At 37.9% G+C, this 25,011-nt stretch overlaps 1 protein-coding gene across 3 annotated transcripts in view; it reads left to right on the forward strand.

The window, feature by feature from the left end:
* The window catches only part of LOC128251011 (uncharacterized), a 622,894-nt gene that overhangs the window by 284,773 nt on the left and 313,110 nt on the right, over positions 1 to 25,011 (forward strand). For all 3 annotated transcript variants that reach the window (XM_089343603.1, XM_089343604.1, XM_089343605.1), the window contains one exon: positions 70 to 811. In XM_089343603.1, the coding sequence (XP_089199729.1) occupies positions 70 to 811 (742 nt within the window). The remainder of the gene's footprint in view (positions 1 to 69; positions 812 to 25,011) is intronic.

Below are 25,011 nucleotides of genomic sequence, written 5' to 3' on the forward strand. Positions count from 1 at the left end.
ATATATCTATCTATCTATTTTCGTTTGTTTCATTCTCTCTAAATGTCAATTTTTTTTTCTTTCTTTCAGACATGCTGGCTAAGACGTACGGCAGTCGATCACCCCCACCTTTATCATCCCTATTGTCGCCATCCTCTTCCTCCACCGCCTCCGCCGCATCATCATCACTATCGTCATCATCAGCAACAGCAATAGCAGCAGCGCGGTCCACAGCCCGATCAGCAGCGGCGGCGGCAGCAGCAGCACTGGCCGCCTCCGGCGCAGCCATAGCGCCCCCTCCACCCCCACCCCCTCCTCCCCCGCTTCCGCCAGTATCGGCAGCTGTCTTACCGCCCCATCCACCCCCACTCCAGCCGGGGGTGCCGGCGACGACTACCACCACTAGCACAGAACAACAGTGGTACATCGATCAAGAGTTATTGATTGTGGCTGCCATCTGTTCGACTCTTATCTCCGTCACTGGCCTTGTGATGGCGTCCATGCTGTGCAACTGGTGTTTCGGTCGGAAGCGAGGTCGCGGCCGTGGAGGAAAGAACAGCGGTTCGGGCGGCGGCACTGGCGGTGCGTCAGGCTTCGCTGCCGGCGATGATGATGATGACGACGAGGAACAGGCCAAGTTGAACGATTACCGGCCGGTGCCATATGGAGGGGCAGACGACTGTAACCGAAGTAGTGTGAGAAATGGCTATACACCAAACGGCAGCCCGTCTCATGACGGAGGTGGCAGCAGTTTGGCGTCTGGTGACACGGCCAGTTGTTCAAGTACGCAGAAGTTGACATCAGTCGGCAAGAAGAACAAGAAGACCATGAGGTAAGTGTTTCTTACGTCACAGAATCACGTGGGTAGTACGGAAGGTGTGGAATGATAAGGGAAGGGTGTTTATTGGTGGTGGGCGTGATGGGTAAGTGTGCCCGTGGATGTGGTCGTAGTGATGTGGTGTGGTGGTGGTGGTGGTGGGTTACGGGGGTAAAGATGGTGTGTATTGGAGATGGTAGTGGTGGTGGTGGCATGTATGGTATGTTTGTGTTGGTGGTAGTGGTGGCATTTTGTGTGGTGATGGGGAAGGGTGGGAGGAGTTGTGTGTTATGAAGTGCAATGAGGCATGTTGTAGTACTAGTAGAAGAGAGGGAGGGAGAAAAAGAAAGAAAGAGAGAGGGGGAAGTAAGAGAGAGTGAGAAAGACGGAAAGAGAGAGGGGAAGTGAGAGAGAGAGTAAGAAAGAGAGAGAAAGAAAGAAAGGGAGAAAGAGAGAGACAGAGACTGGATTTGGGATTGAGGATGAAGGATATATAAGGGTGGGGCTGGAGCAAAGGAAAAGTGAAGGGATGAGGGAGAAGAAAGGAGGAGGAGGAGGAAAGGGAAACCTCAATCATAGCAATAAAAAGAACAAAATAACAGAACACCCCCACCACCACCAAGTGTTTTGTATCTCTTGTGTGTGTGTGAGAGAGTTTTAAGATTTTGTGTTTGTGTTTTTGTGTCAGTGTAGGCATTGTTGTTGTTGTTGTGTGTGTATTTTAATAGTTTTTGTGTCTTTTGTGATTTTTTTAAAGAGTGCATAGGTTTTTTTTAATCAATGCTGTCTCAGTAAGTGGGAGTATATATATATATATATATATATATATATATATATATATACGTGTTTGTGGGTGTATATCTTTACCTGTGTACCAATATGTGTGTGTGTGTGTGTGTATGCATATGTACAAGGACATACATAAATTGATGCTCGGAGTCATGTATAAATAAATATATACACACCTGAATATACGTTCAGTTTTATGTAATTACACATACATCTCTTTCTCTGTCTATATATCTGTCTGTCTTTCTCTCTTTTTCTATCTATCTATCTGTCTGTCTGTGTCTATCTATCACTCTCTCTCTTTCTCTCTCTCTCTCTCTATCTATCTATCCATTCATCTATTTACCTATCATCTATCTGTCTGTCTGTCTATCTTTCTATCTATTTACTAATCTATCTGTCTATCTATCTATCGATCGATCGATCTGTCTATTTCTATCTATTTATATATCTATCATGCAACAAACAGGAGATACAACTCTCTGGCTGAGTATATATATATATATATATATATATATATATATATATATATATATATATATATATATATATATATATATTTCTTCTGGTATTTTTAATTGGCAAAAAGTTACAAAAGTGATTCATATGTCAAGAGTTTTATGCATGGCATTTATCAAACTCATATATCATCATCATCATCATCATCATCGTTTAATGTCTGCTTTCCATGCCGGCATGGGTTGGAGGATCGAGAACTGGCAGGACGGGAGGCTACAGGAGGCTCCAATCTGAGCTGGCGAGGTTTCTACAGCTTCATGCCTTCCTTATTGCCAACTACTCTGAGAGTGTAGTGGGTGCTTTTTCCGTGCCACCGGCATGCGGGCCAGTCAGGCAGCACTGGTATTGGCCATGCTCAAATGATGCTTTACATATATATATATATATATATATATATATATATATATATATATATATATATATATATATATATATACATACATATATATGTGTGTGTGTATATATACATACATACATACACACACACATATATATATATATATATATATATATATATATAATCAGATTGGAGGCTGGTGTTGCCATCCGGTTTCACCAGTCCTCAGTCAAATCGTCCAACCCATGCTAGCATCGAAAGCGGACGTTAAACGATGATGATATATATATCATTATCATTTAACGTCTTCCAGGCATGGGTTCAACAGTTTGATCACAGCTGGTAAGATTAGGGTCCATACCACGCTCTGTTGTCTGTTGTGGCATGGTTTTACAGATGGATGCCCTTCCTAAAGCCAACAACTCCATAGAGAGTACTTGGTGCTTTTTATGTGGCACCAGCACAATATATATATGCATACACTGTTCTATATTTTAGAGATGAGGAATTCTGTACATTATTTACATTGGACAGATATGTGTTCTCATCTTGTTTGTTGTTACCAATATGTTTCAGCTGATTTACTCTCCAGCCTTTCATCATGTGTCCAGGCAGTACCTTGAATAAATAATTATAATAATAATAATAACATCTGCAAAGAAATACCTTGGGAATGAAAACACAGGGTTGGGTTCAAAATTCCACTAGGACACCTGATGAAGGCTGGAGAGTAAATCAGCCGAAATGTTGTGGTAACAACAAACCAGATGAGGACAAGACCTGTTGGGGCAAGTGAAATCGTAATTGAACCATACTCAATGACTGGCACCGCGCCAGTGGAGCACTAACAGCACTGTCGAGGGTGTTCATTGCCAGAGCAGCTGTTTGGTTTCCATGCTAGTGGCCCGTAAATAGCACCATTTCAGCGTAATCGTTACCAACGTTGCCTTCTAGCACTTGTACTGGTGGCATATTAGAAAATCATTCAAGCGAGGTCGTTGCCAGTACCGCTGGACTGGCTCCCGTGCAGGTGGAACGTAAAAAACACCTTTTTGAGCATGGCTGTTGCCAGTACCGTGTGACTGGCTGTCGTGCCGGTGGCTCATAAAAGCACCCACTACACTCTTGGAGTGGTTGGTGTTAGGAAGGGCATCCAGCTGTAGAAACTCTGCCAGATCAGATTGGAGCCTGGTGCAGCCTTCTGGCTTGCCAGTCCTCAGTCAAATCGTCCAACCCATACTAGCATGGAAAGCGGACGTTAAACGAGGATGATGATGATATATATTGGGTTGTCCCGAAAGTTCGGGACGATTAATAAAGGAAAGGAAAAGGTCAATAAATACTTGCCATGACATTTTTAATCAACCAAATATGAACTATTTTGTTGCCCAGTGCATCTCCATCTCTCCTTTAACTTGAAAATACCCTCTTCCCAGAATTGAGGTGGTGTCATGGCAAATAAGTTGAAAGGTAAGCTACTATGAATCGGCACGAACTTTCCGCACAACCCAATATATATATATATATATATATATATATATATATATACATTGTTATGCCAATTTCTATAGATATTCTATAGAAATTACAGCCAGCACTGATTTTTGCTACAGTGTTTCATATATAAAATGTTGGAGGTAAAGAAACAATGAGATCGAATATGAAAAATGAGTGTGAGCATATATGCCATATTTCGGTGTGTGTGGGGGTTTACCCCTTCTTCAGCACCCATCTAATCCATTAACCATCCTCGAGCACATTGCTTATATAGACATTATATATAGCAGTGTAAAGTTATTGAATCTACCAATTTACATATTAAATGCATTCCTGGAAGTTGGTATAAAAGTAATAGTGATTTGTAGGTATTTGGTATTTCGTTATGCAACTATAATATACTATAAAGTATATTAAATGTTTTTATAAGTCATACAAATCATTAATATATATATATATATATATATATATATATATATATATACTAGACTACCCCTGATCCATTGGGTCACCGGAAAACTCTGAGTTTCCCAGTAATGGAGTTTTGTTTCGAGGGTTTTTTTTCTTTTCCAGTTTATTTTGCATGCTTTCAACGAATGTGACATCAAAATCATGCATAAACGGCTCCTTTCGCCAGAAAAGGAAAGATTTGGTTGCTATTTCTTGCTCGCCCTGCTACAAATATTTCAAGCTGTTACATCGTAGCAGGGCGTGCTAGAAATAGCAGCCAAATCTTTGGGGGTGAGATATGTTGAATGCACTTGAAAAACCCTTCCACACCAAGGTTATGAATGGGTTTTTTTTACAGAATATTTACCATATTTTTAAAGTCATTTTTACTTGAAAATATTTTTTAAATATGCCAAAAAAATTTTTGTAATGGTATTCACTTGAAAATAATTTTAAAAAACATTAGAATATTGTCTGTTTAAAGAAAGTTAAAATATAAATACTTACCATACAAACAGTTTATATTTTTGAAATCACATTCACTTAAAAATATTTCTGAATGATTAAAATATTGTGTTTAACAGAAGTAAAAATAGAAACATTTACCGTAAAAAAATACTCATATTTTTTGTTGCCTTGTCACTGTGTCTAATAGAAAGATAAGAGCTTTTTCCCTTTCGGGATGAAGATTATTTTCAGAATATTTTCTCATTATGCACCGTTTTGGGTATTTATACCCCCAAATCTCTAATAGCTTTAAAATTACTTGTCCAATTTACATGAAACTTGTTTTATTCTGTTTGTATTAATATTTCAGGGTAAACTTAATTCATAGTATCTTCCCATTATGTACCAGTTTGGCTGGGTAACATTGCAAGCAAGATTGAAACTGACTTTTAATCTTATAAATATATAGGTGTGAAGAACCACTGATGAGAGAGTTAAGGTGGTCTACCCCAAAATTTGAAATCGCGATATGGCTATATATATGCCAGGGACTTACTTCCCTTTGTCAGTCATTAAGTATAGTGCTTCAGTGGCTTTGGGGTTAATTTAACTCTTATTTTCACATAAGTGGTGCTAGTCAGCACCCTCCATCACTTTTGTGGCGTCTATTAATTTTGCCTTTTACGTTCTAATTGCTAATAAGCCACACTTTTAATTTGTAAAAACATATAGTATTTTGTGTTTGGAATGAGTTCTCATCGCTAGCTGGTGATTCTCACACACTGATGACGGGTTACTACCCAGAAACCCGGGTCTGTGTGTATCACATCAGGGTAGAGATGGGAAAGGTGATTTCCCTTCACAAATACTAATCAGACACAGACAGTGTGTCATTAGACAGCTGGGGGAGATGTCCTCTTGGGGCTAAAAGCAACAGTAGCATCGTCTTCTATGAGACTGCCACATTTAGTTGGCACATATACTTCAGGATATATATATATATATACATACATACATATATATAATTATTTTTATATATATATATATGTGTGTGTGTGTGTATAATATATATATATATATATATATATTGTATATTGTTATGTAGGCATGGGTGGATGATTTGACAGGGACTGGCCAGTCAAAGAACTGCCCAGTCAAAGAACTGCCCAGGTTCCATTGCTTGTTTTGGCATAGTTTCTATGGATGGATGCCCTGCTTAACATCAACCACTTTACAGAGTGTACAGGGTGCTTTAAGCATCGAACTGGCAAGGGTACCTTTATATGGCACTGTCACGGGCACTTTTACATGGCACCAGTATAGGTGCTTTTATGGTGCACTGGTACAGGTCCTTTTATATGGGACTTTTACTCAAGACTTCCATGGTGCTTTTTTGTGGCATTTGCACCCACGGACCCACAAGACTAGCGTCTCTTGGCTGAGAGAGGGATGAAGTGGACATGCCGGTATGCATGGACATCCATGTTTCTACTTAGCTTGACATGCCTTCTCAAGTACAGCAAACCATCTCGAGTTTCAATCCCTTGTCATCTCCTCTGTGAGGCCCAACATCTAAAGATTCATTCTCACCACTTCATCTCACATCTTCCTGGATCTACCCCTTCCACATGTTTCCTCCATAATTACAGATTGGCACTTCCTGATGCAGCTGCCCTCATCCATATGCATGACATGACTATACTGGTGCAGTCTTCTCCTTTCGTCAGAGGCTTTTAGCACAATACGGGGACAGTGCACTACTGCATAGAAGTGTGTATGAGTGGATCGAGAAGTTTAAAAGTGGTTGGACAAGTGTGACTCACAAAGAGAGAATAGGATGCCCATCAACCTCCACCACTGACAGCAAACTCGAGAGATGGTAATGGTGAGCCAGTTTACCGTTACCATCTCTCGGATCACTGCTCTTTGTTCTTCTTTGGTGCACATTGCTAATGGAGCGGCCATGCTTACATTGTTAAGCCATAAAGAAAAATGGCATGATCAAGCTCAAACTTTGATCACATGACCACAATAGTACTAACTATAAGCACGCAAGCGCAGAAGGCATTGCGACAATACTAAAGATATGTTATAGCAAAAGTGCAGATAATTTTTGACTTCCTCTTGTATATTATCATTTTCATCTGTTTTCCATGCGAGCATGGGTTGGATGATTAGACAGGATCCAACTGGTTGAAAGATCACTTCTTGCACCAAAGTCTCAGTTTTGGGTTCCTCGTTTATTTTTTCCTTTCTTTTCTTACTTTTGTTTTCTCATGGTAAAAGAACAGATGTGAACATGTTCCTTTGTACCTCAATAGGCATGATCTGCACTGCAGCTGCAGTTGCGCTGCATTGACACTGAGGCACGTATGACTTAAACATTTAGAAAATGAGTAGAAAACGTTTATGGCCTGGCCTAGTATAATTTACATCAGTGGTTCCCAAACTCTTTTGGGCTGTCGCCCCCTTGACACCCAGGCCACGTTCCTAGTGCCCACACCCCAACTAACTATCACAGACATAGACCCCTTTCTGAAGCAAATCCAAAGCAACATTATTTCACAAATAAAAGTTAACGTAATGAACCCATTATTTTGTTTTTACACGAACCACCACCCCTTTATTGCCCCGCTTTTTACATGAATCACTCCACCATTATCACCCCAATTTTCTTCAACGCCCCCTTGGAACTTCCCACTGTCCTCAAGATGACAATACCACCCACTTTGGGAACCACTGATTTATATGATTCAAATGAAAATCAACAAACACAAATAACTCAGCCTCCTCTTGTAAATTATGCAACGTGTGTGTGTGTGTATACATAAACAATGTGAGATGAAACCAAACTAAGAGATTCATATCACTCTAAATGTCTATTAACATGTGTCTCTTAAATTTAATATTTAATTGGTATCTCTTCCTGATTTTGTTTTCTGCGTCTCGTTTACATTACACTATTTGCATTCAAAATTCAATATTTTCGTATGAATTTAATGACCACTCATCTAAAGTGTTCTACATGCACACACATGCACACTCACACATACACACACATGCACACGTCTTATAATCACTTCCAGTGCTTTTTTATATATATTTTGTGTTATAGAATAGGAGGTGCTCAAACTACAGCAAGACAGTCAATGTGACAGTAGAATTATACATGATTGCCTACCACTCCCCATGATTCATAGTTACATGTATTAACATGCATACATTTATGTGTGTGTGTGTGTGTGTGTGTATGTACATGTGGGGGAGGGGGGTTTGCATAAAATGAATTCCTACCTACTTCAACAATGAGAATTCAGTTGTTTGACCAAATGAATTTTCTGCTTATAAGCCAGTGAGTGGCTGAATATTCCACAGGCATGTGTCCAGTTATCCTTGGTAGAATCACGCACGCACGCACGCACTCACACACACACACACACACACACACACACACACACATACACACACACACACACACACTAGTTGAGTGTGATTTGAGAAAGATTTGGTTTTTATTTTTAGCAGGTCAGTCTATTGCACAGAGACTCTGTCATGGTTATTATTACTAATTTTATTATCGATGTAAATAATTCAAAGACAGTTATGTCTGGTTCTTATGGAATTCTTTCTCTACTGACGTCAGAGTTTTCCTGCAGTAATTAGGAGATAGTTGGTGAATGGTGTCTGGTACAACTTGTCTCTTCAACAATGAACCACAATCTGTGATCTTTTAAATAAGCTTCGGATGTCCAATGCAATTTACAAATTCACATCTTAGCATGACTGTTGTAAACATTACAACTCTATTTCATTGGACATAAAAATACTGCATTCTCACACCTGCTGACTGTGCATGCCACATGCTGAATACACGTAACTCGTTATATTCATCATACGTTCAATGTACTCTAACCATCAAAAGCCTGTGGCACCTTGCATTCACAAAATTCTGGGCCAGTAGTTTGCAAGGCATCATTCTGCAGAGGATGTAACAGAGTTTTAGCTGAAAAGACTGCAGCCATGTAAATTGAAGTGTCTTGCCCAAGGACACAATGCACTGCTTGGCCCAGGAATTGAACCTAAGACTTTATGATCACAAGTTCAAATGTCTTATTACTAAGCCATGAACCTTCACAACACTTATATTATACAAAACTAGATTGAAAATATTGTTCAACGTAACAACTATTTAGAATCTATTTCAGGCAGAGGAGTAGCTGTGTGGTGAGTAGCTTACTTCCCAACCACATGGTTCCAGGTTCAGTCCCACTGTGTGGCACCTTGGGCAAGTATCGTCTACCATAGCTTCAGGCCAACCAAAGCCTTGTAAGTGGATTTGGTAGACAGAAACTGAAAGAAACTTGTGTGTGTGTATATATATATATATATATATATATATATATATATATATATGTATATGTTTGTGTGTCTGCGTTTGTCCCCCCACCATCGCTCGACACCGATGTTGGTGTGTTTATGTCCCCATAACTTAGTGGTTCAGCAATAGAGACTGATAGAATAAGTACTAAGCTTAGAAGGAATAAGTCCTGGGGTTGATTTATTCGACTAAAGGCTATGCTCCGGCGTGGCCACAGTCAAATGACTCAAACAAGTAAAGAGTATGGAAGCTATTACAGTATTTTCCCCATGACAAGTGTCTGTGTGTCTACTGGAAGGAGCTTTTAGAGGAAACTGATTGTCTATTTTTTTAATGACATTTTTGGGTAGGTGCGAGAGGCCAGATCTGGTTGGTTTGAACATAAAACAAGTAAAATATTAGGGCCAGATATAACCTGTTTAAACACTAAAGGGTTAACAGATGATGATGATGGTGGTGGTGGTGGCAACAACTGTTACATTAAAAGTCTCCCAGAAACTAAAAAATTAGTCATGGAAGCTAACGTAATTAACAAATTCATTTGCAGACTTTGTAGCAAATTTAATGATTTGAATTCTTAAATTAGCCATCTGTACAAATATTGTATTTTCCCACTGTCTTTACCACAAGATTCACCATTTCACCACGGTGTTCAACTGTGACAATATTTTACATTATCAAAAGCTGTATCAACTAACACACAGCAAGAGAACATAAGTTCTAGTATAACTTAATGTGGAATATTAAATTACTATGAATGATTGATACTCTACTCATATTAGAATGAGGTAAACATTGTCAAACAGTGTTCACTAAAATAAAGACAAGAGAGGAAACTGAAAATATGAATAAATATTTGATGAGTTCATGTATAAAGAGTCCCAAACATGAGGCCACCTCCACAAAAACAAGAGAAGTTTCATGAAAAGTGGTATAATTTACACACACACACACACACACACACACACATATGGTGAATTTATGGAATGAAGTCTCATGAAACTCATCAATTTAGTTAAAAATGGAGTAGACAAGTTGTTAAAATATATAAGTTTAATTCTTGTAGATGATCGTTTTGTACTGAGATATGATAATGCAAATTTATGATTAAATTAAGTTAAATTAATTACATATCAACATAAATCATGTAATTTTATTTAAATTAATTTAATCATGAATTTGCATTATTATATCTCTGTACAAAACGATCGTCTGCAAGAATTAAACTCCATTTTTAACTAAATTGATGAATTTTATTGGACTACATCCTACAAATTCACCATATATTATATGCAATGACTACTTTTATATCTTCGCAAATTTACACCTGTAAACTCCCAGCAAACTATGAAGAATCAACATTAGAAATCTTTTTTGGAAACCTCCAAATTAAAGGATGAATCCACATTCAACTTTTATACACTTATATATATAGGTGCAGGTGTGGCTGTGTGGTAAGAAGCTTGCATCCAGCTACATGGTTCCGGGTTCAGTTCCACCGAATGGTACCTTGGGCAAGTGTCTTCTATAGCTTCAGGACAATCAAAACCTTGTGAGTGAACTTGGCAGAGAGAAACTAAAAGAAGTCCATTGCCCACCCACATACATACATACATACATATATATATATATATATATATATATATATATATATATATATATATATATATATATATATATATATATTGGACTAATGGGTATATGTCAATTAGTGTGTTGATGTGTTGAGTAAAGTACTGACTTGGTTTGGACTACCTGATGTCATCCACTGTTGGGGTATATTTCCGTTAAGATCCAATTCAGGGATTCTGCAGTGTTAGTTGTGATGATAATTGGTTAAGGAAACAGAAGATGGATTTGGTGGAAAGATGGATACCAAATCCATCTTCTGTTTCCTTAACCAATTATTATATATATATTTGCTTTTACTCATTCCCTAACTTGATGGACATATAACAAATCAGCTAACACTGAAAATCTGTAGTGGGACATATCTTTATCGATGTACCTTATGAGACCCAGACTGATGGGTCGAAACATATGTTGTACCCAATAAAGATTTAATACCGAATCCATCTCCTGTTAATAAATAGTATATATATATATATATATATATATATATATATATATATATATATATAAATGGTTCTGGTTCAGTACCACTGTGTGGCACCTTGGGTAAATGTCTTCTACTATAGCCTCGGGCTGACCAAAGCCTTGTGAGTGGATTTGGTAGACGGAAACTGAAAGAAGCCTGTAAGATATATATGTATATATATGTTTGTGTGTCTGTGTTTGTTCCCACATCATTGCTTGACAACTAATGTTGGTGTGTTTACGTCCCTGTAACTTAGAGGTTCAACAAAAGAGACCGGTAGAATAAGTACTAAGCTTAAAAAGAATAAATCCTGGGGTTAATTTGTTCGACTAAATGCAGTGCTCCAGCATGGCCGCAGTCAAATGACTGAAACAAATAATGGAATAAAAGAATATATACATAGATGTATTTGTGTGTTGGTCTGTTTACATCCCTGTAACTTAGCAGCTCGACAAAGCAGGCTGATAGAATAAGTACCAGTCTTAAAGAATAAGTACTGGAGCCAATTCGTTTGACTCAAAATTCTTCAACTTGATGCCCCAGCATGACCACACTCTAATGACTACAACAAGTAAAAAATAAAGCTAAAAAATAAGAACTAGATTTATAAAGCTGCATGATTCTAAGTCTAATATTGGACAAGCAAATACTGCATTGTCCTGGCAATTGTTTACGCATATATGACAAAATATTGGCTGCCACAAGCAATGACAATCATTTACAGAACTATTTCAGGAATTAAAAGACTTCTGAGGGAAACTAATGTAATTTATTACATTATTCTTGACAATTGTAATGCTTGGTGATTCTAACTGTTGTAGTGGACATACAAACACCACATTTTCTTACTGTCTGACCATGCATTTACCCTAACAAAATAACATATTTCATGTTACATGGTACACAACTCAGTCAGAACTGGCCTGGCAGTACAACAACAATAACAACAGCACAAACAACATTAGACAGATGTTAGTTAATACAGCTATAAGATTTAGAATTCTTGCAAAAGGTAGGACTCTCCTGAATGGATGGAATTTGATTTATCACAAGCGCAAAAGGCAAACATCACATAAAACGTGTTGATTCTAACTGTTATATATTGGACATGCAAATATCATACTTACCTGCTGGCTACATATGAGTGCCTGTGTGTGTGCGTGTATGTGTGTGTCTGTGCATACATATGTACATGTGTGTGTGGGTGCATGCACATGTGTGTCTCCTGGTAAATATTAGCTGATATAATTGATATATATATATATACAAATATAGACGTTAGGTATGTATGTGTGTGCTTGTGTGCATGTATACATACATATGCATTCACGTAATTCCCCCCCACAAAACTTTTAATTCTTCCAAGAAGGTAATGTGATTTCTCTTACAAATTCATGAGTAAACATAAAAGTTGTCAATATTATGATTTTAACTTATATCTGACAAACAGATATTATATTTCCTGCCGGGTGACTATATATCTACAACAAAATATTGGTTTATACCACCAATAAGTATCGTTTATAGAATCTTCTCAAAATACTTTAAGATTCATGGAAGCTAATATAATTTATTACAAATTAATGAGCAAACATGAAAGCTATAAGCGTTCATAATACTTGATATTAGGTTAAGCTGTTACATTGAAAAAGAAAAATACTGGTTGATGTACTGACTTTTTGATACTTATGCCCCTGCAACAATCCTTTGATTTCTCTGGTACAAAAAAACTTTACACTTTAAAGTAATTTATCTTTGAACTTATGAGATGAGGAAGTATTGCTTGTTATATACAGTGGATTGGCAAAACCATTTGAGCATTGGAAAAAAGATTTTGCAGTATTTGTTCAAGCTTTTTTATATTCTGGGTTTAAATCTCGGTGAGGTCAACTCTGCTTTTCATCTTTCTGGAGTTAATAACATAAAGTACCAGTCATGTACTGGTGTGGTTGTAATTGACTGAACCTCCTCCTGTCAAGGCTGCTGACTCTAAGACTAATTAATAATAATAATAACAACAACAACAACAACAATAATACCAACAACAACAACAAAGGAAATGTACCCACAAAACAGGATTGTCTAGTTTTCTTGCAAGAACAATAACTTTCAAATAACAGCTGAATTGGACTGTGATGACCTGTCCAACCCATATCAGTAAGAAAAGTAGTCATTAAATGACGGTGATAGCTTCATCTTGATTGTTATAGTCACAATATTTTGGCTGCTGACCCTTCTGGTCTTCTTTAGATGCTTGTCATATCCATTGATATGATAGGATTTCAAATTGAACTCTTGATTAAATGCATGGTGTTAGTTTGTTTGCATTCTTTTGTTCATAACAGGGACGTTTTTCCTTATAACTTACCCTTTTGTGATGCTGCATGCTCATTCTCGTTGAACCACTGCTCCCGAACCCCACCACACACACACACACACACACACACACACACACACACACACACACACACACACACACACACACACACACACACACACACACACACACATAGCAGTGCTCCTCACTGGAGATGCTCCAGCATGGTCATGGCCATTTGGCTGAAGTATATAAAAGAATATGTCTCTAAATGTAATCTATCTATCTATCTGGTACTCTGTCGGTTACAACGATGAGGGTTCCAGTTGATCTGATCAACGGAACAGCTTGCTCGTGAAATTAACACGCAAGTGCTGGCCCTTTGAAATACAGGCACTACTTATTTTAGCCAGCTGAGTGAACTGGAGCAACGTGAAGTAAAGTGTCTTGCTTAAGGACACAATGCTTTGCTGGGAATTGAACTCATGACCTTACGATTGTGAGCTGATTATCCTAATTACTAAGCCATGCACCTTCACATATTTATCTGTCTATCTATCCATCTATATATATATATAAAAACAAAAGTAAATGAGTATATGCATTTATACGTACAGGTATGTGCATACCGACATCCACCTGTATGTATAGGTGCATATCTGCGTACAGGACATTGCAAACAAACGTAGACGAGAACACACGAGCCACATAGAGAACATTCTACTTCATCAGCTACCCACGTTTTAACACCGGCGTTTCGACGAGCTTCGGGCAGGACGCAACGTTAAAACGGCTCGTCCCATGGATCGCAGATTAAATCTGTATACGCAAATTAAATCTAGCCATGGAGGAATGTAGTGGCGGACGAAAAACAAGACAGGAAAACAAACAGAAGGCTTTACGGCCAGACGAGAAAAATTATGTGTGTATGAACGCGATGAGGCACGGAACCGAGAGAGACAAAGTGGTAGCGTGTGTTACTTAGCGAAAGCCAAGGAAGGAAAGGATTATTGACCGGAAGCATGTGACCATGCCGGTGTAAAGGGAAGAGAGAGAGTGGTAGAGGGAGAAAGAGAGGGAGGAAGTAGAAGAATGGTGAGCAACGAGAGGAAAAGAGAAAGAGAGGAAATACGAGGGGGAAAAGGAGATACGTAGTAGTAACAGAGGAAGAACAAGAGGGGTAAGGCGAGATACGTAGTAGTACAGAGGAAGAACAAGAGGGGTAAGGCGAGATACGTAGTAGTACAGAGGAAGAACGAGGGGAGGGGAGAAGGAAAGAGAAAGAGATAGAGTAGCGTCGGAGGATAAGTTTACGAACTACTTACAATTTTTGTGAGACGCTGCGTTCAATCATGTAAAAACAAAAGTAAATGAGTATATGCATTTATACGTACAGGTATGTGCATACCGACATCCACCTGTATGTATAGGTGCATATCTGCGTACAGGACATTGCAAACAAACGTAGACGAGAACACACGAGCCACATAGAGAACATTCTACTTCATCAGCTACCCACGTTTTAACACCGGCGTTTCGACGAGCTTCGGGCAGGACGCAACGTTAAAACGGCTCGTCCCATGGATCGCAGATTAAATCTGTATACGCAAATTAAATCTAGCCATGGAGGAATGTAGTGGCGGACGAAAAACAAGACAGGAAAACAAACAGAAGGCTTTACGGCCAGACGAGAAAAATTATGTGTGTATGAACGCGATATATATATATATATATTATGTGTGTGTGTATATATATATGTATATATACTTTATTAATAAAGCTGCAAAGACATCACAGAATCTGTTACACAGAGTTTCACATGCCCGTTTGTAGGACAGTTTTTGTGATGTCTTTGCAGCTTTGTTAATAAAGCATATTACTCTACCTCTGGTAGTCAAGTACTATTTTTTCCACCTTGTTTCACATTTATGTGCTTACTCTGGTATATATATATATATATATATATATATATATATATATATATAGAGAGAGAGAGAGAGAGAGAGATAGACATAAGATATATTTATCAAATTTTGATGGAATCATCATCATCATCATCGTTTAATGTCCGCTTTCCATGCTAGCATGGGTTGGACGATTGACTGAGGACTGGTGGACCAGGAGGCGACACCAGGCTCCATTCTGATTTGGCAGAGTTTCTACAACTGGATGCCCTTCCTAACACCAACCACTCTGAGAGTGTAGTGGGTGCTTTTACATGCCACCGGCACGAGGGCCAGTCAGGCGGGTACTGGCGACGGCCATGCTCAAAATGGTGTATTTTATGTGCCACCTGCACAGGAGCCAGTCCATCGGCACTGGCAACGATCTCGCTCGAATGTCTTTTCACATGCCATTGGCACACGTGCCAAGAAGGCAACGTTGGTAACGATCAACGGCCACGCTCGAAATGGTGTATTTTACGTGTCACCTGCACAGGAGCTAGTCCATCAGCACTGGCCACGATCTTGCTCGAATGTCTTTCACGTGCCATCAAAATGTTTTTAGATTCATACAATTAGCTGTAGCTTAGAAACGATGTGAATTATTGAAAAAATTATTTTACTTCCTAGTTAATCAGTTCATTTCATAAAAAAATCCATAATATAAAACATTTAAACGTATTTATTTAGATAACTCTTGCACATATGTTTCCATAATAGCTATTTGAAAGATATTTGAAATATAAATATTTACAAATAAATATCTTATCATTTTCTGAGCAATTGAAATCTAAATGTTTAAAATGAAGAAAAATATAGCATTCAATGTTACAATGTGAAGAATATAAACTATATGGCTGATGTAAAAGAACAAGAAGATAGAATGGAAAAAGGATAATAATAGCCAAAACAAAATATCAAAGAAAGAGGGAGAATTAATGTACACACGTGGATGCAGGGTAAGAAGCTTGCTTCTCAACCACATGACTATACTCTAGGTTCAGTCCCACTGTGTGGCACCTTGGGCTGACCAAAGCCTTATGAATGGATTTGGTTGAAGAAAATTAAAAGCCCATCATCTGTGTGTGTGTGTGTCTGTCCCTCACCACTGCTTGTGTTGGTTTGTTTACATCCCCATTACACAGCAGTTCAGCTAAATGAGACTGATATAATAGACCGATAGATAGTACCAGGCTTCAAACAAAAAGGTAAAAGAAGTACTGAGGTCGATCCATTCAACTAAGAATTCTTCGAGACAACGCTCCAGAATGGCCGCACTCTAATGTCTGAAGCAGATAAAAGATATACTTACACATACATACACACACATTTATATATTTATAAATAATCATTTTATGTTTACTTTTCATGCTAGCATTGGTTGGTTGTTCTGACAGGATCCAATTGGTCAGGAATCAGAGAATCGCATCTTGTTCCAGTGTCAAAGTGTTGGCCTGGTTTCTATAGCTGGATGCCAACCACTTTTCAGTATGTACTAGGTACTTTTCGTGGTACCAGTTCTAGTGAGGTCACTTTGTAACTCGCTAGCAGTCCTCACTTCCTCAGCTGAACCTTCAAACACTTAAAACTTGTTGCTTAGCATTCTTGTTCACTCTTCCATTCTCTGTTGTGTTTGGTTGGTCATGCATGAGACACCTGAAGACGCCAGAGGAAACAATGGCTGGAACAGTGTTTAACATTGAATCTACAACAACCAAACCAAAAATGACTGGTGTATTTTTTATCTTTCATCTTTTACTTGTTTCAATCATTAGACTGCAGCCGTACTGGGGGACCACCTTGAAGAATTTTAGTTGAACAAATCCACCCCAATAGCTTGTTTCTTTAAAGCCTGGTACTTATTCTGTCAGTCTCTTTTTGCCGAACCACTAGGTTACAGGGACATAAACACACCAATACTGGTTGTCAAGCGGTGAGGCAGGGGGACTAACACAGACACATACGCATATATATATATATATATATATATATATGATGAGCTTCTTTCAGTTTCCATCTACCAAATTCACTCACAAGGCTGTGGTTGGACCAGTGTAATAATATTTTAAAATGTTCATACTTAAATTTAAATCTACCTTCAAGTTATGTTCAGAACAGAGGGTCGTTATTTATTATTGTTTGTGTTATCCTCAGATGAGTCCTTCAGTGGTGTCTCCTAGCCATCTCAGCCCTCCATAAGTATTTTAAGGGTTTTCAACTGAATGTTTATTTCCATTGTTAAGCTTTTGCTGTTTTTGGTATAAGCATTTATCTGCCCTTTGCTTTGAGACCTTCAAATGACATGTTGCACAGACCCAGGGGTAAGAATTGCTCATGGTTTTTGTTCAGAGTGACCCTCTCATACAGAGGCTGCCATTCATGAATAAGACTTGTCTACCCTTCCTATTTGTCCATATTTTCAAAATTAATTGAACCACTGGGACAGTATATTTCATTTGAAATGTTGCCATCTTAAGTTTAACCTCTCCACTCTCGAAACAAAATTCCTGTGAAACTAAATCAGTTAAGGGAGTGATATTATAAAACACCCCAGCACACATAACGGAACTGAACACCCGTAAGACCACACATCCTAGCAACAAGCGAGCTTTAATCTCCCTTGCCGTACTTTGTCATTGATTGCTTAAAAAGAAACCTCAATGTCAAAGATGAGAAAATTTCAAGTCTGACATTAATAATGATAATAATAATAATAATAATAATAATAATAATAATAATAATAATAATAATAATAGCAACGACAATAACGATAAACATCATCATCAACAACAACAACAACAATAGTAATAAACAAACATAACAGCTAATTGTACATCGGTGAATAAAGACATCTGATTAAACAACAATAAGAATTCCCACTTAACAACATTCAACCAGACAATGACAATAAAACTAGGCAAGTCTGGAGGCATCAACAAGTTTCGTTGAAGTTTGTTGTTGAAAATCGAAAACAAAAATATTGAAGAGAAATAATGAAATACAGGAGAGAAAATTAATTTTGATTATGAAAAGCTATAATTGAATTAAACGGGTGTTATATATACATGTATGTGTATGTGACTGTATATGTGTGTGTGTGTGTGTATATATATATATATATATATATATATATATATATATATATATATATATATATATATATATAATATAAATATATATATATATAAATATATATATATATGTCTTTATCTTTTACGTTTCTTTTATCGTTTTACTTGTTTAATCATCAGACTACGGCCATGCTGGGGCATCACCTCGAAGAATATTTAGTTGAATGAATTGATGTATATACTTTTGCGTGTTTCAGTCGTTAGACTGTGGCCATGCTGGGGTAGCACCTTGAAGAATTTTAGCCAAATGAATCGATCCCCACCACCACTAAATTTTTTAAGCCTCATATTTATTCTATCGATCTCTTTTGCTGAACTGCTAAGTTCTGGGGGACATAATCACACCACCACCAGTTGTCGAGCAGTGGTGGAGGGACAGACACAAAGATACACACACACACACATAAATATATACAGCCATACATACATACATACATATATATATATATATATATATATATATATATATACATATATATATATATATATATATATACGACGAGCTTCTTTCAGTTTCCCTCTACCAAATCCACCCACAAGTTTTGGTTGGATTGAGGCTATAGTAGAAGACACTTGTCCAAGGTGCCACACAGTGGGAATAAATCCGGAACCAGGAGGTTGGGAAGGAAACTTTTTACCACACAATCACAACCAGAAAGGCACATGCATGCGCGCGCACACACACACACACACACACACACACACGAGGAGCTTCTTTCAGTTTCTTTCTACCAAATCTACTCACAAGACTTTAGTCAGCCAAAGCTATAGTAGAAGACGCTTGCCCAAGGTGCCATGCCGTGAGACTGAACCCAGAACTATATGGTTGGGAAGGAAACTTTTTCACCACACACACACACACACACACGCACACACAGACACACACACACATGTGTGTGTGTGTGTGTGTATTTTCCATGTTTGCATGGGCTGGGCAGAATTTTGTTGTGGCAGATTCTCTATGGCTGGATGCCCTTCCTGTCACCAACCCTCACCTGTCTTGAACTAAGGTAATATTGCTGCATGGCCAGACATGTTTTGGCATAAGATTGGAAACAAATGACATCACTTGCTTGAGGATGACACGTGTTTGCAAATATTGCAAAATACGAAGACAACAAGATAAGACACACGCATTGCAAATGATGCCAACGCCAGTTTATTTTCTATTGTTTCTCTCTCCTATTTCACATGAGTTCTCATCAGAGTACAAGTATGTGTGTGTGTGTATGTGTGTGTGTGTGCGTGCGAGTCTGTAGTGGATGTGGGTGTAAATGATTTTTATCCAGAAGTGTCATAGAGAGTGCAAGTTTGATTGTGGACATTCACAGGGATTCTTCTGAGAATATGCTTGCATATGTGCATGTATATATGTGTGTACCTATATGTATGTGTGTGTGTACCTCTATGTATATATATATATACATATATACACATATAGATATATATACATATATATAATATATGTGTGTGTGTATGTACACACATACACACGTGTGTGTGGTATACATATGTATGTATACACACACACACACACACACACACACATATATATATATACACACACACATACATATATGAATATATATATATATGTATATGTGTGTGTGTGTGTGTATATATATACATACATATGTATACACACGTGTGTGTACATACACACATTATATATACATACATACATATGTATATATGTACATATGTGTGTTATATATATATATATATATATATATATATATATATATATATATATATATATATATATATATACACACATATACATATATAGAACAGCAATGAGTGGGTGTAGAAATGTATGTATTATTGTTATTGCGATCTTTATTATTACTGTTGCTGTTCTTGTTGGTTGTAGTAGTAGTAGTAGTAGTAGAAGTAGTAGTAGTAGTAGTAGTAGTAGTAGTAGTAGTAGTAGTAGTAGTAGTTTGAGTGCAACACCATGTTTTTATACACAGTGATCTGTTTATGTTTTGCATGTGAATGCTTCAAGTGTCTACATATGTATGTGGATTGTGTGAGTATGTGTGTGGTTTAATACATGTGAATGTGTGAACAGATGGCTATATGGATTGATGGAAGGAGAGAGAGAAAGGGATATATGTTTTGACTGGAGAGGTGTGTATGTATGTGTGTATACATCAGTGTGTTTGTGGTGTGTGTGTGTGTTTGTTGTGCCAGCTGAGACACTGTGTATATAACAATACACGTGGGAAAAACTGAAGATTTGCGTAGGTGTGTATTGTCAATAAAGCGTATACATTTGTATATATAATATTGCATTACAAACAGTTTGGGGATAAGTGGCGGAAATGATCGTCAAAGAAATCTGCAGGAAAAACAAGAAGTTGGTTACTGGAAATTATCCCTTTATCAGCGCTTTAGACAATATTGTTCATTCCAGCTGTGTCCGTAACATATTTGAGCTGTGACCTTCGATGTCGTTGAACAACCAATCCCAACCAACCAGTGTTCAAATTATGCGTTACACCATTCACCCTTTCAATGGATAAATAGAAAACATGGTTTTCCAGACCACCGTTTGACCTGTGAGGGTATATGGTGGGTATGAAGATTAAACAAAAGCATGAAAATGAATATTTAGGGTTGATAATGGCAAAAATACGAAGCGAAATGAACAGAGAATGTAAATGATGTTTCAAGTGAAAAGTTAATTTTAAGTCACAGAATGCAAAGGATAGAAAATGAAATGAATGAGTTATTGTATTTCGGGATGTTAATTATTTTTTTTTTTTTTACTTAAGTTATTTGACTGCAGCCATGCTGGAGCACTGCCTTAAAAGGTATTAGTCAAAGAAATCAACCCCAAGGCTTATTCTTTGTAAGCCTAGTACTTATTCTATGGAACTCTTTTGCTGAACTGCTAAGTTATGAGGACATAAAGACACCCATCGAAAATGGCAAATTCTTTATAAATATTAACCTTACTAATAGGTTTAATCCCAAATCTTAATGGAGACTTATGTTATACTCCTACTTGAAGTTTGGTGGCATTAGGTGTGGCAGTATACGCAGGACAACAACCCCTATACGCCACTGGTATGTACCATGTTACATTACATAATCCACCTAGCATTATTTAACCTACTTTGTTATCTTTCTTCCTTTTTGGGAGGGATACTCAGTTCCTGGTGGAATTGTAGGGTTTTATTTTGAACCAACGTGGAATCTGTATACTTCTGCTAGTCTAAACACAGCAAATGTCTTCCAAAAAGACATAGAAAGAGAAGAATCCATTCTTTTATTGGATCGGTACATGAATTATTGACCCTGAAAGCAGAAAAGATAATGTTGACTTTGACAGGAATTGAACTCAGAATGCAGAGAATTTGAATGAATACTGAAAAGAATTATGTCCATTGCTCTATCAAATTTGCCAGTTTGCTATCTCTGTCAGTCTCTGTTCATCCATCAATTTGTGTGATCATGTATGTAAGTAAGTATTATGTACAATATCATGTATGAATGCAGCATGGGTGAATGGTTAAGGTTTCAATTCCATTCCTAGACATTCTAGGGCAAGTGACTTCTGATATAGCCCCATGTTGACCCAGGATTTGTGAGCAAAATTGGGGAGATAGAAACTGTCTAATCCCGTTGGATGGACCATGTAGGGGATCCAAAATGATCCCAGTTCTGTCGCAAGCTGTGTCCTGTTGATTCTGCTTGTGAAGTTAAGATGGACACACATATGTGGAATACACAGCCACCTATGTTATAAAAAAACTTGTTTAATTGAACAAACAGCTGGAAAGTTAATCATTAAAACTGATGTAGATCCATTTACACCTATTCCTACCTATTTATTGATTTACACACATGCCCGCACACAGAAACACACACATTCTCACATGTACACTCTCTCTCTTTCTCTCTCTCTCTCTCTCTCTGTCTCTCTCACAAACACACACATCTACATGCACTCTTGCACACACATTGACATCTATCCTTACCTATCAATTTATTTACTCACACAAACACACCTTACACACAAAACTTGTACACATGCACACCCACGTGTGCACACACACATACATACACGCTCACACACACACACACACACACACACACACACACACTCATACACACATCAATAGGCACACGATTAATGGTAGTGTGTAGAGGTATGTGTGATGGCATGTGGTTTAGTAATTAGGGCATTTGGGTCACAATTGCAAGCTCATAAGTTCAGTTCCCAGCGGCATATTGTGTCCTTGAGCAAGATACTTTATTTCATATTCCACTCAGCTGGCAAAAATGAGTTGTACCTGGAATTCAAAAGGGCCAGCATTGTCACATTCTGTGTCACACGGAATCTCCCTGAGAACTACATTAACGGTAGACACATGTCTGTGGAGTGCTCAGCCACTTGCACATTAATGTCATGAGCAGGCTGTTCCGTCGATCAGATCAACTGGAACAAATACCAACCCTTTACAAAGTGTACTGGGTGCTTTTTATGTGGCACCAACACTTCTGAAGTCAGTTTGGCATCGTTTTTATGACTGGATGCCTTTCTTAAGGCCAACCACTTTACAGAGTGGAGTGAGTGAGCAAGAGAGAAAGAGAGTGAGAGAGAGCAACAGTAAGAGAGAGCATGAGAGAGATGGTGGCAATTCTCAGTTTACAAGGATGTGAATGTAACAGGAATGATAGAAGGTTACCCAGGGTGTGTTCACGAGAATGCAAAATAGGAAGGGAGAGAGAGGAGGAATGTAGTTACTGGTGAAATCTGGGTATATAGGGAGGGACATCAGGATAGCAATGATACAGTTAGCAGTGGGAGAAGGACAGGATTGGGCTGCAGGAGTGGGGTGGGAGAGATAAGCATAGTGCATGAAGAAGAGAAGATGCGAGGAAAAGGACAAGAGATGTAGTGTGGTTTATTGGGATAGGGTATCTGAAATTAATGTTCCATGTGGGTGGAACACACAGCACTTCAAGAACTCGGTTTCACTGAGATGGGTGAATCTTCTCAAGATCCTCATATCACCATGCATCTCAGTCCATAGTCATCTCCTCTGTAAGGCCCAGTTCCCTGAGATCAGTCCACACTACTTCACACACACACACACACACACACGCACGTGCGCGCGCACACACACACACATTTCATAGGTGCCATGCACTTTAAGCAATTGGTACTTCTTTATACAACAGTCCAGATTCATGTGCTTCACATGTCCAAAGGAATTTAGTCTTGTTTCTTGCATGCTTCATCTGATGCATGTTTGTGTGGATTGTGTGTGTTGATGTGTGCCTGTGCGTTTTTATATTTAGAAATAATATGAGGAATTAAAGGTATTGTAAAAGAGTTTTACAATGTAAAACATGTATGGTATTTGGGCAGGATGTGTTAAATTGTATACCAACCAAATATAGTGTGCAAATGCTGTGAAAAACCATGTTTGCATGATATACGAGGCACAGGTTATTTTCCAAATTAAACAGTTGTAGCATAAACATTTTAAAATGAGTGTGCAGTGTAAGCCATCAAAATTGCATTCCGTAAGTAAATATTAATTAATCTCCTTTCTGTCAACACTTCAAATGTAAAACTTCTTCCCTGAAGACAGAGGATAGAATCAATTTACATTCATTATTTTGGATCACCCCAGAAATAGCTGCTGGACTCATAAAACTCTTATTCAAGCCCTTTAATTTCTGTTTTTATATTTGTGTTTGTTGTTTGTGTGTATGTATTGTTTGCAAGTTTATGAATGCAAGCAATATGAGGGTTTGTATAAGGCAACAAGAAGTCCCCAGGGTTACATGAATACCTCAAGGTATAATAAGGTTCCTGATGCACTGTGTTGGGTACATCTACTCGAATGTGAACACACATTCAGAACAAACTATGAATGAGGGTATTAAAATAGATAAAAATATGACAATAAAAAATTAAACAAAAACAAAACAAAAGGACTCTATAATAATCATATTAGAAGTTTTAGGTTCAAATGAATTGTGTGTGTGTGTGTGTGTGTGTGTGTACTATGATTATTCTGCCAGCTTGTTGAGGCAATTACAAAAGGCTATCAAAATCAAATACCCATGCAAACTGACAAAAGGGGTCTTGTTTCATCAGGACAATGCTCCAGCACACAAGTTGTAGGTTGCAATGGCAGCTGTGCATGACTGGCTTTGAACAACCTCCCTATTCTTATGATTTGACCCCCCCCCCCCCATCTGACTATCATCTGTTCCTCCAACATGAAGAAACACTTGGTTTGGTACCAGTGTTGCAATGATGATGACATCACATCTGCTGTT

The sequence above is a fragment of the Octopus bimaculoides genome, chromosome 27 (genome assembly GCF_046866305.1).
Source record: "Octopus bimaculoides isolate indiv1 chromosome 27, ASM4686630v1, whole genome shotgun sequence".
NCBI lineage: Eukaryota > Metazoa > Mollusca > Cephalopoda > Octopoda > Octopodidae > Octopus > Octopus bimaculoides.